The sequence below is a fragment of the Podarcis filfolensis genome (genome assembly GCF_964270895.1).
Source record: "Podarcis filfolensis genome assembly, chromosome: 17".
NCBI lineage: Eukaryota > Metazoa > Chordata > Lepidosauria > Squamata > Lacertidae > Podarcis > Podarcis filfolensis.
This window is the reverse complement of record NC_139621.1, coordinates 32,541,801-32,558,676: the sequence shown is the minus strand read 5'-3', so window position 1 is coordinate 32,558,676 and position 16,876 is coordinate 32,541,801. Positions and strand designations below refer to the sequence as shown.

The window sequence follows — 16,876 nt, the reverse complement described above, 5'->3', positions numbered from 1 at the left end:
TCGCTGTGTTGTCTGATATGTTCACCCACAACATAACAGGAAAAGCATTATAATTTCCTAATAACTAAAATGTCTTTAAACCTGTCTCCAAGTCTACACACTGATGTGTGCTTTTCTATTTTACAATTTTGAACTGATAATATCAGAAATGTGTAAGCAGAATAAGAATGGTTATTTTGAATCTTAGAGGCCTAGTGTTATTTTGAATCTTAGAGGCCTAGTGTTGCGTGCTCTGCAATTCTTTTGAGCCATGAAAACTCCCAAGAATCATAGAATAGAATCATAGAATCATAGAGTTGGAAGAGACCACAAGGGCCATCGAGTCCAACCCCCTGCCAAACAGGAAACACCATCAGAGCACTCCTGACATATGGTTGTCAAGCCTCTGCTTAAAGACCTCCAAAGAAGGAGACTCCACCACACTCCTTGGCAGCAAATTCCACTGTCGAACAGCTCTTACTGTCAGGAAGTTCCTCCTAATGTTTAGGTGGAATCTTCTTTCTTGTAGTTTGGAACCATTGCTCCATGTCTGGAGCAGCAGAAAACAACCTTTCTCCCTCCTCTATGTGACATCCTTTTATATATTTGAACATGGCTATCATATCACCCCTTAACCTCCTCTTCTCCAGGCTAAACATGCCCAGCTCCCTTAGCCGTTCCTCATAAGGCATCGTTTCCAGGCCTTTAACCATTTTGGTTGCCCTCCTCTGGACACGTTCCAGTTTGTCAGTGTCCTTCTTGAACTGTGGTGCCCAGAACTGGACATAGTACTCCAGGTGAGGTCTGACCAGGGCAGAATACAGTGGCACTATTACTTCCCTTGATCTAGATGCTATACTCCTATTGATGCAGCCCAGAATTGCATTGGCTTTTTTAGCTGCCACGTCACACTGAGAATCCAGCATAGGCCTAGCTTTTCTTTCTTTTGGAATGAGGCAACTGGTGGTTTACTAAGCCTTTTGTGTGATATGTGGTTTATTTAAACATAGATAAAGGTTGGGCATAGATAGCAGGTTCACAGTTTCTGAGGAACGTTGGAGGGCATGTCAGTATTAAACCCTGCCGCCTCATCCGTTTTCTAGTGGTGGGAGACACGAGCGCCATTAAAATCTCACGTGAAGCAAGTGATCTCCCTGTGTCTCTTCAATCCGTCTGAAACCCCACAACTTGATGACATCACCATTGCTGTGCAGTGAATTTTTTTGTAGGCTTTCATGCCGCCATCCTCTCCTGTATTTTGCCAGAACAAAGGTGGCAACCGTATTCGTGATGGAGAATCTCGTGTCTTATTTTAAGAGGTTATGACGTCAACCGTTATAATGTTGTGATCTACAGAGATAAACCAAATTGACACACACCCCTGTTCTTACTAATTGTTCCTACCAAGCCGTACTGGTTCTACCACTAGGTAGAGTGAGAGTTTGGGTGTTATGAGAGGGTAGCAAATGGTTAGCTATTTACCTTACTTTACTATGATTGCATTTCTTACTGCTAAGCAAGGGGAGATGTGCTAGTAGGATTTTCTGCCTCAAGTGCTTTGGAATTTACAGTGCATTTCAAGACATGTCTAATTTCTATTAAATTGAATGCGGCTTATTCCCAAGCCTTCACAATTTTTTTTTTGTGAGGGAGGGGGAAGAGTGTATCTGTATAATGTGCACTAGCACCTTTTCTTTAGTGTGCATGAATGTAAATATATTAGTCTTGTCACTTAAGCTGCAATTCTGTACACACTTATCTTAAAGTCAGACCCTCTCAATTCTTCTTTCTAAGTAAGACATATATAGGTATGCACAGCCTGCCAATTGTCCAGGTCACATGCTGCAGCTGGTCAGGCTCACTTTAAATTCTTATTTATATTGTTGTTTTCCACTGAATCTTTCATTTATCCAGAAGGCCCAATTTCCTGTTTGCTTTTGAATCCTGGGCCCAGACTGTAGGTATGTAAAAAGGCATTGATTTTGTTCCTCTTCATATTTGTCATATGCAGTGCTGTTTCCGTTGGACTGCAATTCAGCTTCCCACACAAGTGAGCCTATTTGCCTTGCTGTCAGCTAGGGCGAAATCTGGCGTCATTCATTATCTTGTCATTACATTATCCCACACCATTCATTTCAATGCAAAGGAGAGGCAAAGAATCCTGGGAAATGTAGTTTACCTCTCACAGAGCCACACCCTTAACAAACTACACTTCCAGTGGTTCTTTAAGGGTAAAGGTAAAGGGACCCCTGACCATTAGGTCCCATCGTGACTGACTTTGGGGTTGCGGCGCTCATCTCGCTTTATTGGCCGAGGGAGCCGGCGTACAGCTTCTGGGTCATGTGGCCAGCATGACTAAGCTGCTTCTGGTGAACCAGAACAGCACACGGAAACACCGTTTACCTTCCCACCAGTGTGGTACCTATTTATCTACTTGCACTTTGACATGCTTTTGAACTGCTAGGTGGGCAAGAGCAGGAACCGAGCAACTGGAGCTCACCCCGTCGTGGGGATTCGAACCGCCGACCTTCTGATCAGAATGGCCTAGGCTCTATGGTTTAACCCACAGCACCACCCGCGTCCCTTCTTTAAGGGTAGTAGTGTGCTTTAAGTGTATGGTATTCTATGCAGCCTTAGTTCAGGGGGGAGAGATAAGTGTCTGGTTATGTATTGTTATGTATCATTTGTGGACCAGAAATAACACCAGCAAATACGGGTCATATTTGCTGAAGTGATTTTCATTCCGAACATGAGATGAGTCAGTACTGGCATTTCCCACTCCAGTTTCCATTTCCGTTGGATTTCTCCGACATCTCTACCAGACGATGACTTAAGGGCGCTTCCAGATGGAGCTGTTCATTCGCACAAAATTTGGTGGTCGCAGTGGCGTAGCGTGGGTTGTCAGCACCTGGGGCAAGGCAAGTAATTTGCGCCCCCTAACCCGTGGATTTGCGCCCCCTAACCCGTGGATTTGCGCCCCCTAACCCATGGATTTGCCCTAACCCCAGATGTTGCGCCCGGTGCAGCCCGCCCCCCCTGCACCCCCCACGCTACGCCACTGGGTGGTCGTCCTCCACTTTCTGGTGCAATTAGCCCATCGCTTTTCTAAGTGCAATTAGTCCAATAAGAAAAATGAAATAAAGTTGCACCGGAATGTGCAGGTTAATGACCAGTGGCCAACGACATTGTATGCAGAACATCGAGCTGGTGATTGCTCGAGGAACAGGTGATGCCATATCACCTCCCTGCGAGTTTTGTGCAAAAATATAAGCCGGAATCCTCAAGGAACAGCCGATCTGGAAGTTCCCTAAGCTGACGCTTTGCCGCCAGCACAAAACACTGGCATGCTTCTTTTCCTTCTGCAACCACACATATCCTCAAACTGCTTATCCAAGCAGTGTGCATTGTTGGAGATGCTTTAATTAGCACAACCGGAGATTCGGCAGTCATTGACACGCAAACACATGCCAAGCACACAGAAGAGAAAGCAGAACTGTCCCTGCCACTCCATCTCTGTGTGTTTGGCAGAGGGTTTGTCTGTGCAGGGGTGGGGGCTGATGGGTGTTCCAACGCGAGGGCCAGGGCCAGAGGGGTACATTCCCACTCACCCCTCCATGTGTTTGATATGCAAGTCAGGAGTATGTTTCCATGGTCCTCAGATGTGTTGATTTCAGGTGAATTAGTGATACACTGCCCCCTTAAGGACATCTGGTCTCGAGATCAACGCCCCCACCCTTTTCCACCAGTGGTTCCCAGGGAGGGTGGCATAGCTGTCAACTTATAGATTTGAAAATAAGGGACCAGCAGCCTCAAAAATAAGGAATCAGCAGCCAAAATAAGGGATTTTAGTCAACCAACTGAAATACGAAGTTAAAAGGGACCAGATAATTTTGGAGAGCAGTGCCAGTTTTTAGCCCTTCGTTTCCAGAGGTTGCTGCTCAAGACACCAGCCGATGAAACACTGCAATTAAATAACTACAAGCAGCAACCACTTTTCGCACAAAACGAAGTCCAAGGGGAGGCCCCAGGCAGAGACGCTCAGTTCGGTGGCCACGAGGAGGATGAAGCGGAAGGGCCTGAGGCTCCCGCCAGTCCCAGCGCGGAGGGGCTCCCGGGGGCCAAGGCTGGTGAGATGAGGCTGGAGGGGGGCGGGCCGGGCAGCCAAGCAACACAGTTGGAGCCTCCCTTCTCCCTGGCTGGCAGGGAGGGAGGGAGAGGAGCTGCTTCCTTTGAAACCCGGGAAATTTAAGGGACAGCAGCGGGACATGGCGCTGGGATAAGGGAGTTTCCCGCCAAATAAGGGACGGCTGACAGCTATGGAGGGTGGCCACAATTTAAAATTCAACAATAAAAAGAGTTAAAAGAAATTTCAGCCACATGGATAGGATGTTTCTTGTGTGATCAAGACGACTTTGATATTAATTTCTTAAGTACTGTGTGTTAGGCAGAAGGAGATGGACTCCCATTTCCTGTTTAGAAAATGGAAATTTGTCAAGTCTAGCTTGTAATGAAGAGCTGAGTCCATTAAAGGTTGAGTCAGTTTGGGGAAGGGCTGCAGAACATGCTTTGCAGGCGGAGGTCTCCCTAACATCTCCAAGTTTGGCTGGAAAGGTCCTCTCTCTGAAACCCTTGAAAGCCACTGCCAATCAGAAAAGACAACACTGAGCTAGCTGGACCAATGGCTTGACTCCATATAACACAGCTTCCTAAAGGCCAAAGCCATGTTTCCTCTTTTGCCTCTGATCTCCCTCATTCCAATATAGATAAGAGGCTGAATAAGCCAACAATTTATTCTAGCAAGGCAAACCAGCATGGAAAATATGTGGATGTAGAAAATAATACTAATACTACTACAATAATAATAATAATAATAATAATAATAATAATAATAATAATAATATACTAATTATACTACTACTAATAAAATAATACTAATACTACATCCCAGTAGTGATGTATGGAAGTGAGAGCTGGGCCATAAAGAGGGCTGATCGCCGAAGAATTGATGCTTTTGAATTATGGTGCTGGAGGAGACTCTTGAGAGTCCCATGGACTGCAAGAAGATCAAACCTCTCCATTCTGAAGGAAATCAGTCCTGAGTGCTCACTGGAAGGACAGATCCTGAAGCTGAGGCTCCAATACTTTGGCCACCTCATGAGAAGAGAAGACTCCCTGGAAAAGACCCTGATGTTGGGAAAGATGGAGGGCACAAGAAGAAGGGGACGACAGAGGACGAGATGGTTGGACAGTGTTCTCGAAGGTACAAACATGAGTTTGACCAAACTGCGGGAGGCAGTGGAAGACAGGAGTGCCTGGCGTGCTCTGGTCCATGGGGTCACGAAGAGTCGGACACGAATAAACGACTAAACAACACTACTACTACTGCTACTACTACTACTAATAATAATTTATTACTTGTACCCTGCCCATCTTACAGGGTTGCCCCAGCCACTGTGGGATGCTTCCAACAGAATATAAAATAACACAGCAAAACATCAAACATTAAAAACTTCCCAATACAGTGCTGCCTTCAAAACATCAAACATTAAAAACTTCAGGTGTGTACAGTCATATAAATGTTTAAGTCTTCAGATGCAAGTTGCATTACAATAATTAGCATGTTTTGCTAACACAGGAAGCCGTTATTTGGTAATCTTCCAAAACAGTAGTGGTTTTTGGACAAATGAAGGACTCCCCCTCCAACAGCAGAAGAAAATGTTCTGTCTCGAAATATAGGAAGTTCTGCGTTGAGCGGTTAGGAGAAGTGGATATTGAGGTTTTATTGCATGACTGGTCTCAGGAAAGGGATATAGTCTTGTTCTCTAAACTCCCTGAACCCTCTTTTCTGAGTAGAAGAAAGTATCTTTCACATGTGGCAAGGCAAGAGAGATCATCCGACCAACAAGCAAGAGGGGGAATTGTTTGAGACTTCCAGCGCGGCAAGAAAGGGAAGATCAAAAGACACAAGCAGATTTACACACTCGCGGCTCATTTATGTCAATGCAGAAGTGCAACTGGAAGTATACCGTCCGTGCATAAGACAAGCTTTTTTCCATTAAAAATTAGTTTAAAAATTGGGGGTCATCTTATATATGGAGAGTGCATAGGGGGGACATGGGATTGGCTACTGCTGTGAGCCGGGGATTGTCAGCGGCTATTGGGCATGTTATTGGTGGCTGTGGCAAGGGCCAGTGTTGATTGGCTGTCGCTGCGGCAATTGGGTGGGCAATTGGCGGCTTCTGCTGGCGAGGGGACAGACGATCTCCCTCCATTTTCTTAATTTGGAGTCCCTCAATAAGGAGCGTCTTATACACGGGGGCGTCTTATACACGGAAAAAATACGGTATTTGCAGTGTTTATTGGGCCACTCATATATTTGGCTGGATAAAAGTCTTCATGTGTGAGAGAACACGCCTCCCTTTCCAGGGTTCCTGGTTATGCGAAACAAGAGCTGAATCAGGTCCAAAGTTCCTTAGCAGAGTGAAGAGTCTTAATTCCACATTGCTGAGAATCTCCCATACAGAGGAGAGCGACTATGCCTTCTCCTCACAAATCCAGCGGTTTACTACGGAGCAAGGTGCTGAAGTGACAAGGTGTAATCCAAGCACAGCACAGTCATAAATTCTACTTCTGATATTCAATCTGTGAAGGGAAGAGAAGTGAAAATTAGCAGGTTCAGTTGGTAGAGCATGTGGCTCTGAATCTTGGGGTTGTGGGTTCAAGTCCCAAGCTGGGCAAAAGATCCCTTCATTGCAGGATTTTGCACTAGATGACCCTTGCGGTCTCTTCCATCTCTATGATTCTACGATTCTATACTTCTGCAAGTTGTTAGCCTCAGTCGCCGCTTGGGAGACTGCAGCACTCCTGTCTGCGTGGCCCCTTTCACTGTCACCCTGCACAGAACTTGCTGAGCCAAGGAAGGCAGGACAGCTGATGGCAGATCAACATGCCTGAGGTAACCCAGTCAAATGGGTAGGGTATAAATATATGTTTTGTTTTTCTAAAAATTGTGGGGCCTTTTGCTATCCCTAGTCCCACCTAGGTGCCAGTATTTTGGAAGTCCAAAACTGGTAACTTTAATACAGTGGTACCTCGGGTTAAGTACTTAATTCGTTCCGGAGGTCTGTTCTTAACCTGAAACTGTTCTTAACCTGAAGCACCACTTTAGTTAATGGGGCCTCCTGCTGCCTCCGGATCACGATTTCTGTTCTCATCCTGAAGCAAAGTTCTTAACCCGAGATAATATTTCTGGGTTAGCGGAGTCTGTAACCTGAAGCGTATGTAACCCGAGGTACCACTGTACTGTGCTCTACAGCACCTGTATCCTATTGTGTCTGAACAAAAATTGTTACCACCTGTAGGGCCGGCACACTCATGAGGCAAGTTGGTGATGACTGCCTCAGGTGGCAGGATCCACAGGGGTAGCGGATCTCAATAGAGATCTTTTATTTCTCACTTGTCCCTGATGCAGATCTTCACTCACCCCTTCTTCCCTGGTGAGGAGGAGAGACACCATTTTGTGGTTTGCCTCAGGTGCCAAAATGTCTTGGGCCGGCCCTGATGAACACTGGCCATGATATTGTTTGCAGGGACAGGATGTGTTCAGTAGATGCACCCAGCATCTTTCCCAAATGCCTAAGTGCTACTTAGAAGCGCTCATTACAGTGGTACCTCGGGTTACGAACTTAATTCGTCCCAGAGATCCGTTCTTAACCCGAAACCGTTCTTAACCTGAGGCACGCTTTCACTAATGGGGCCTCCCACTGCTGGCACGCGATTTCCGTTCTCATCCTGGGGCAAAGTTTGCAACCCGGAGCAACTACTTCCGGGTTAGCGGAGTTTGTAATCTGAAGCATTTGTAACCTGAAGCGTTTGTAACCCGAGGTACCACTGTATACTATTAGCACTCTGAAGAATGGGCATGATCATTTCCCTGTTGCATACACACATATTGACAGGATCCCCAGAGACGACGTTATGAGACCTATCCTCCACACTGCCATTTTTTTAAAAAGCTGACCGTCTCTTGTGCTTCATCGTTATCCTTGTAACAGCCACATAAGGTGGGTGAGTGTTACGGTCCACATGTTGCAATAGTGGTACCTCGGTTCTCAAATGTCTCCGTTGATGAACGTTCCGGAACCTGAACACCAAAAACCCAGAAGTAAATGCTTCCGTTTTTGAATGCGCCTTGGAAGTTGAACGGCTTCCACTGCATTTCCCCCCCAATTTTCTCAATTCCATTTGCAGACAGCCCTTTGCGCCTCAGTTTTCAAACGCTTCAGAACTTGAACGATCTTCCAGAACGGATTACGTTCGAGAACCGAGGTATCACTATAAGGGGGAAAGAATGCTGAGTAACAGAGGCTTTCTTCCCCATCACTTTGTGACAAACAATAAATGACCAGAATGATAATCAACATACACGTCAGGGTCATACGCTCTGTTGTCAATCCATCTCCACGGTCCCTTGGAACCTTGCTGTGTTAAGCCAATGAAATACTCAAAATGGTTTGTTCTGTTGAACAGGAACATCTGGATGGGAGGCATTTGCAGAATAAGTAAGAGAAAACACAGTGAAATCCAAGAGCTCTGATATGGGAATGCAATGCAGTAATGGGGGCAAGGCGGTGGTGGTTCTTGTCTTTAGCAAGGATGTCTTCTGGTTTTGGGGTGTGATAGGAATTTAGAGGTCTTAGATATATGGCACATACATAGATCAGCACAGGAAGACCGACCTGAAGCCATTTTGATTCCTAAACTGAGCAAATGTTTTCTCTGCAAGGTCAAAGTGGAAAAGCCTCCCCATTGTCTTTTCCTTCACAAATCCTGTCTTAAGGGTATGTGTGTGTTTGAATAGGGTGTGAGCCTGTGACCTGGCCCAGGAACTAAGTATTTATCACTACAAAAGATTGGCCAGGCTCCCCAGGCAATCCAATCAAGTAACCTGCCAGACAGGAGATAAACAAGGACAAGAGAAAAACAACATTTAAATTTGTGTTTAGACTGCCTTTTTCTGTGATGTATGTATGATGTTTCTGGGGGTGGTCTTGATCTACAGGGTGGCAATTTCAAAAGTCTTTATAAGGCCTTGCACAATATTTTTCTGGGTTCCTCCTCCTTTCCTGCGTGTGAGGGGAGCACCCTGTTGCAACAGATCAATAAAGATCAAGCTTACTAGCTGCTTTGCTTCTCAGTATTCTCTGGTTGGCCTCTGTTATTTTCTCCTACCCAATAGGGAACCTATGTTAAGGACTCTATATGGGCTCTTGGATACCCCATAAGGGAAAAGGGCAATTTTTGTTTACAACAGGGGGTCCTTGGGCAAGCAGCGTAGTGTGGTTTTCCACAAGCCACATCCACACCTAGACCCTTAAGTGTCCCTATTTTCCAGGGACAGTCCTAGATTTACAGAAGCTGTCCCAGTTTCTGATTTGAACCCAGAATGTCCTGCTTTTTATTGGAGAAATGTCGGAGGGTATGGAGTTATCTGACCCCTGAGCCATCTGAAGGCAGCCTTGTATAAGGAAGGTTTTTTTTTAAAAAAAAAAGTTTAATGTTTTATTATGTTTTTATATATCTTAGAAGCTGCCCAGAGTGACTGGAGCATCCCAGTCAGATAGGCGGGGTTTCAAATAGTAAAATTAATATTATGGAATAGGACGTCCCTATTTTCACTGGAAAAATGTTGGACTGTATGCACACCACACATTTAAAGCACCATGATACCACTTTAAACAGTCATGGCTTTCCTCAAAGAATTCTGGGAGCTGTAGTTTCTTAAAGGTGCTGAGTATTGTTAAAGGTAAAGGGACCCCTGACCATTAAGTCCAGTCGCAGACAACTCTGGCGTTGCGGCACTCATCTCACTTTATTGGCCAATAAAGCTTCCGGGTCATGTGGCCAGCATGACTAAGCCGCTTCTGGCGAACCAGAACAGCGCACGAAAACGCCGTTTAGCTTCCTGCCAGAGCGGTACCTATTTATCTACTTGCACTTGACATGCTTTCAAACTGCTAGGTGGGCAGGAGCAGGGACCAAGCAACAGGAGATCACCTCGTCATGGGGATTCGAACCGCCGACATTCTGATTGGCAAGCCCTAGGCTCTGTGGTTTAGACCACGGCACCACTGAGTGTTGTTAGGAGACCCCCTGTGGGTTAAAACTACGCCGGCCAATAAAGCGAGATGAGCGCCGCAACCCCAGAGTCGGCCACAACTGGACCTGGTGGTCAGGGGTCCCTTTACCTTTACCTATTCCCCATTCTAAGCCTGGTTTAACAGCCAAACCCTTTTTCTTCACAGGGAACGCCTTTAAAAACAAATCTAAACTATTCATGCCATTCATTCTAGTTGTGCAAATGGTACCATGTCTTGTCTAGCCCTGAAAAGTTAGCAACTGTGAACTATTTTATGAAAGCAGGCCAATAATTTGATCACAGAACACCATGCTTATTTTTTTCTTGCTTTGCAAAGCAGTCCTGTCTTCTCACCAATTCTGCTTTGTTGTTGACAACAGCAAGATGAGCATTTGATTGAGCACAGTCCTCCTGGCTGTCATTCCATGTTTTTTCTTCGGCAGAAAAGAAGTAGCATTTGCCAGCATAAAGTACCCATCTTATGGGGCAGCCTGTAGAAGTTAGGAGAAACAGGAGACGACTGGATTTAATATATACAAAGGAGCAGAAATTCCCATTTCCCCCATGAGCTGTTTTTATTACATACCATCTTTTACTCCTGATGGGGTGAGAATGGGGTCTCCTTGGAAGAAGATCTGTGAAGCTGAATGAAAAAGACTCATAAGAACCTGTGAACTCAGCACATTTATTACCCGAACAGAGGGAGTCAAAAAAACAACGTTTTAAATGCAACACCAGATGGCACTGTAGAGCACAAAACTTTTCTATGAGATTTTACATAGCGTTTTTTCTTTTATAGCGATTTAATTTATGACTTATTTATAGCGTTTTTCCCACTGTGTGTAGATCCACCCAAGGATGTTTCAGAGCAGTACATTTCAGATTTTCTGCTTTAAGTGAATGCTTTCCACCTTGGCCAAAGAACCCCTACAAGTTACAGAGGATGATGGGACATCCTTTAGGGCAAACACTCAGCCATCCAAGGGACTTTCAGGCAGACACACACCATACATTTAAAGCACATGACTACCCTCTAAGCTGAGGCTCCAGTACTTTGGCCACCTCATGAGAAGAGAAGACTCCCTGGAAAAGACCCTGATGTTGGGAAAGATGGAGGGCACAAGGAGAAGGGGATGGCAGAGGACGAGATGGTTGGACAGTGTTCTCGAAGCTACCAGCATGAGTTTGAGGAAACTGCGGGAGGCAGTGGAAGACAGAAGTGCCTGGCGTGCTCTGGTCCAGGGGGTCACGAAGAGTCGGACACGGCTAAACAACTAAACAACAACAACCCTCAAAGAATCCTGGGAACCTTCGTTTGTTAAGGGTACTGGGAATTGTAGGCCTTTGAGGGGGAAACTGCAGTTCCCAGAATACGTGTGTGTGTGTGGGGGGGGGAGAAGTCACAGGATTTAAATGTATGTTGGATGTCTGGTGCGAATCTGCTCCATATTTGCTGGTCCTCACCATTGCCCACATGAAATGGGAAAGTACCCTTGAATCACCATTGTATATTTGTCCTGGTCTGGTGCATGGAATGCATGTTGTTTTGTAGTTGTGTGATGTGTGCTCATACTGTATCGCAAAGGCCATTGTCTATAAACATTGTCTATGCTGTGTGCTGTTGTCCCCTCCCCTCATTTACTACTACACGCCCCCCCCCCCGATGCTCTAGATACCTGAAGCCCATTGTGGGCTTGCACAGGTTTGTATTTTAAAATAAAATAAAATAAAACATTTCATCTGTGAAATGGTGTCATAAACAAAGCCATTATTTCCAAGTATGTTTGAAAGTGGGAAAGACAGAGGCAATTTTAAAATTGTGTATGCTTAATTGGGTATTATTCCTGAACTAAGTGGTGGTTTTTCTTTGCTTTTCTCTACCCTAAAAGTCAGTTAAAGTCAGTTACACCTCACCTCAGTTGCTGATACTCTGTTGTTTTATTCTTATTGCTTTTACTCATTGGGGTTATTCTTCTTCTAGTGTTTAAATTGTTTTATTAATGATTGGAAAATCACCCTGGGAGCATTTTTTAAAATTTATTTTTCCTGAAGCTGCAGGACAGAAGCTTATTTGTTCGTAAGTAAATATCCTCTGGCAGGGGAGCCGGATCTTCCTCACAAAGCGACACTCACGAGGCAGAAGTTGGTAGCTCTCTGATAAATCGCATGACAAACCACCAGTGGCAACAGCCTGTCCTGCGCTTCCTTTGGAAACACCAGACATTTGGTTAATGAAGTCATGAAGACTTCCGTTTTTCAGGAAGTAGGACTTTCACTGCCATGGGTTTGTTGTGCAATGTGAGCCAAAGTTAAGTAATAGCTCTGTGCTGCTGATAAAATCGCCTTGCTGCCCTCCCGCTCCTCAGAGACTGAGTCTCCACACATATGAGAACAGGGAAGGCTCAAGAAATTTTGCTGCCTGAGGCAAAGGTCAAGATGGCCACCCCCAGTGCTTTTTTTCTTAAAAAAAATACCGCATTTTTTGCTCTATTGTTGTTGTTGTTTAGTCGTTTAGTCGTGTCCGACTCTTCGTGACCCCATGGACCAGAGCACGCCAGGCACTTCTGTCTTCCACTGCCTCCCGCAGTTTAGTCAGACTCATGTTTGTAGCTTCGAAGACACTATCCAACCATCTCGTCCTCTGTCGTCCCCTTCTCCTTGTGCCCTCCATCTTTCCCAACATCAGGGTCTTTTCCAGGGAGTCTTCTCTTCTCATGAGGTGGCCAAAGTATTGGAGCCTCAGCTTCACGATCTGTCCTTCCAGTGAGCACTCAGGGCTGATTTCCTTCAGAATGGATAGGTTTGATCTTCTTGCAGTCCATGGGACTCTCAAGAGTCTCCTCCAGCACCATAATTCAAAAGCATCAATTCTTCGACGATCAGCCTTCTTTATGGTCCAGCTCTCACTTCCATACAACACTACTGGGAAAACCATGGCTTTAACTATACGGACCTTTGTTGGCAAGGTGATGTCTCTACTTTTTAAGATGCTGTCTAGGTTGGTCATTGCTTTCCTCCCAAGAAGCAGGCGTCTCTTAATTTCGTGGCTGCTGTCACCATCTGCAGTGATCATGGAACCCAAGAAAGTAAAATCTCTCACTGCCTCCATTTCTTCTCCTTCTATTTGCCAGGAGGTGATGGGACCAGTGGCCATGATCTTCGTTTTTTTGATGTTGAGCTTCAGACCATATTTTGCGCTCTCCTCTTTTACCCTCAATAAAAGGTTCTTTAATTCCTCCTCACTTTCTGCCATCAAGGTTGTGTCATCTGCATATCTGAGGTTGTTGATATTTCTTCCAGCAATCTTAATTCCGGCTAGGGATTCATCCAGCCCAGCCTTTCGCATGATGAATTCTGCATATAAGTTAAATAACCAGGGAGACAATATACAGCCTTGTCGTACTCCTTTCCCAATTTTGAACCAATCAGTTGTTCCATATCCAGTTCTAACTGTAGCTTCTTGTCCCACATAGAGATTTCTCAGGAGACAGATGAGGTGATCAGGCACTCCCATTTCTTTAAGAACTTGCCATAGTTTGCTGTGGTCAACACAGTCAAAGGCTTTTGCATAGTCAATGAAGCAGAAGTAGATGTCTTTCTGGAACTCTCTGGCTTTCTCCATAATCCAGCGCATGTTTGCAATTTGGTCTCTGGTTCCTCTGCCTCTTCTAAATCCAGCTTGCACTTCTGGGAGTTCTCGGTCCACATACTGCTTGAGCCTTCCTTGTAGAATTTTAAGCATAACCTTGCTAGCGTGTGAAATAAGTGCAATTGTGCGGTAGTTGGAGCATTCTTTAGCACTGCCCTTCTTTGGGATTGGGATGTAGACTGATCTTCTCCAATCCTCTGGCCACTGCTGAGTTTTCCAAACTTGCTGGCATATTGAGTGTAGCACCTTAACAGCATCATCTTTTAAAAGATGATCATCTTTTGCTCTATAAGACTCACTTTTTCCCTCCTAAAAAGTAAAGGGAAATGTGTGTGCGTCTTATGGAGCAAATGCAGGCTGCACAGCTATTCCTTTCACTGTTCAGTGATCCCTCTTGCTGTTCTGGCTTCTGAGATTCAGAATATTTTTTTTCTTGTTTTCCTCCACCAAAAACTAGGTGCGTCTTGTGGTCTGGTGCATCTTATAGAGCGAAAAATATGGTATGTTTAGGAGTACTTTCATTTTGACTCAAGAAAACCACCATTTTATAGTTCAAATCGGGGGAAATAAATACAGTAAATGGACAAAAGTACGAAGATTCGCAAAATGTTTAGGGGTATGCGCACCCCTGCGTCCCCACAGAAAAAAGCACTGGCCACCCCCAGTTTCACATACAGAAGCTGACTGAACTGGTAGTTGGATCTTAGGCAGTGTACACAACATATATTTAGAACACATGGCTTCCTCACTCCCAAAAATCCTGGGAAATGTAGTTTTCCTCTCACAGAGCTACACCCTTAACAAACTACACTTCCAGTGGTTCTTTAGCGTAGTAGTGTGCTTTAAGTGTATGGTGTTCTATGCAGCCGTAGTTCAGGACTAGCAATGGGACAATGGCCTCCATCACACAACTGAAGCCTAAGTTAGGGTACCCAGGGCAGACCATGTGGAACCCACAGAACCGTCCTCTTAACACTTGGGCACTGCTCCTCACCCCCAGTGCCCGCTCTGCCCGAGAATGAGTGCAGCTCTGTGGAGAGTCAAAAGAAGTTCAAGCAGAGGAGAAGTTCAGAGATGATGGGTTCTTTTCACCCAGAAAATCCTGTCATAAGTCAGATAAATTAGGGATTTATACAATTTTGTAGCATGCAGAGAATAGCATCTATAGAGAAAACAGAGATTGGAGCTGAGGGAAGTCAGGGAGGGTGGGGTGATTGTTTTATGGGGGGAGGGGGGAAATGGGGGGAATTAAGGATGATATGTTTTAAGATAATATGTTTTGTTTAAATTCCTAATAAAAATATTTAAAATAAAAAAACAGAAAATCCTGTCATCATTTCTTAATGCAATCTGATGACAGTTTGCATTAATCTCAAAAGACAGTTAAGAAGAGCTTATTTTCATTCCTGGTGCAGTCACACTCACCCCTTTTACCATTTTCCAAACTGTTTTGGTACATTTCTTTATCTTTTTCAAAAAGCTGTTTGATCAGAGGCAACCATAGGACAAAACAATTTGGTACAACCCATCAGGGCTAGGGCAAGGTTTCTTTACAGGCCAGCAGAGATAATTCCCCAAGCAGCCGCATATTACAGGATCAAGAGTTGGCCAGAATGTGTTTTCAATTTACTTTTTAATTTCAGTAATTTAAAAATCACATTGCTGTGTCCAGGGCTTTTTTTTTGCCAGAAATCACTGGAACTCAGTTCCGGCACCTCTCAGGTGGGTGCCATTGCCATTCTAAGAGAACAAGGGTTCACGGTGAGTTCCAGCACCTCCTTTTCTAGAAAAATAGAACTGGCTATGTCCCACATTAGTTTCCTGGGCATCTAATACAGATTAGAACCCCCTTTTTATCTATAAGAGAACAAATCTCAAAGTACAGGCATATGGCCCTTGAATATCTTCCCCATGTCAGTTTGAGGAGGGAGGATTTTCACCAGAAAAAAATTATATGGTGGCGGGACTAAAAGGCCAAGCCCTCCTTAATTCTGGATAATGTTATAGTTTAGACCCTAAAGGGGCTTTCAAACTGCTGTGCTGTGCTTTGAAGTCCCAACAATCAGTACTTCAAAGTGCAGCATCACCTGACGGGATGGGGAGACAAGGAACGGGACCTGCTGGCCAGTAATGATTCCCCACCCCTGTCTTAGGGGTAGCTGATGTGCTGCTCTCCAAATGTTGCTGGACTACAACTCCCATCAGCCTTAGCCAGCATGACCAATGGACAGAGATCATGGGAGTTGTAGTCCAACAACATCTGGAGGGCACAACACCATTTGTTATAGGTAAACTGCACTATCCTTTGATTCCAATTTTGATTTGCAATGTTGCTTTCAAATTGGAAGCTGTTTATGCTCTTTGCCTTTGATAAATGCTTGATTTTATTTTAAAAATCCTAAAGGAAGGTTTGCAATAATAAAAAAGAGCAAACTAACTCTTTGCAAATGGCAGTCAGGTCTGCCAAAGCAGACTCTAGTGAAAGTTCACATTCAGCATGATACTCACCATAGAGAAGGAACGTTGAAGTGCCTATTAGCTTAATAACTAAGAGAATCATGAGTGGAACTATGCAGTCCCACTTCATTTTCCCCAGCAAGCTAGCCACAAGAAACTTAGGAGGAAACCTCTGTGTACGGCACACACGTTGAAATTTTCAGGTATGTCTCCAGCACTGGCCAGATCTGAAATGTAAAAATGCCCATGATTAAAAGGCGCCAAACTATAGAGGGTTCTGGGTGCCTGAATACCCACAAAATTTTTTGTTGTGGGTGCTCAGCACCCACACCTCAGGGCCCCGACACAACTTTTGAGGTCTTGCAAGGCCTTGGACAGCATCACCATGTCAGGGCACACAAAAAATAAGCTTACCAGAATGAAAACAGGGCTTTGTCTTCTTCCTTTGTTATTCCTGAAGAGGTGGCTGTCCCGAATGGGGCTCAGTTACGCTGTTTCTCACTACTTGGCTTTCACGGGTGTCTTGCGTCTGCTTGGAAAATGATGACTTAAATGTTTCCTGCAGCTTCGGATGACTCGGAGGGATGCGTACACCAAGCAGCCTTCTTAGAAACGCCCACGCTGAACTTCCCCTCTTACAGACCAGTGTTTCT

At 44.8% G+C, this 16,876-nt stretch overlaps 1 protein-coding gene across 1 annotated transcript; it reads right to left on the bottom strand.

The window, feature by feature from the left end:
• Nucleotides 1–5,365: 5,365 nt before the first annotated feature.
• On the bottom strand, nt 5,366–16,876 carry LOC310752956 (C-type lectin domain family 5 member A-like). The gene is made up of 6 exons (XM_083594147.1): nt 16,638–16,876; nt 16,275–16,450; nt 10,704–10,760; nt 10,472–10,608; nt 8,405–8,514; nt 5,366–6,621 (listed from the first exon to the last, which is right to left on the bottom strand). The coding sequence occupies exons 2-6, from the start codon at nt 16,351–16,353 to the stop codon at nt 6,513–6,515; spliced, it is 492 nt and encodes a 163-aa protein (XP_083450273.1). The 5' UTR covers nt 16,354–16,450; nt 16,638–16,876; the 3' UTR covers nt 5,366–6,512.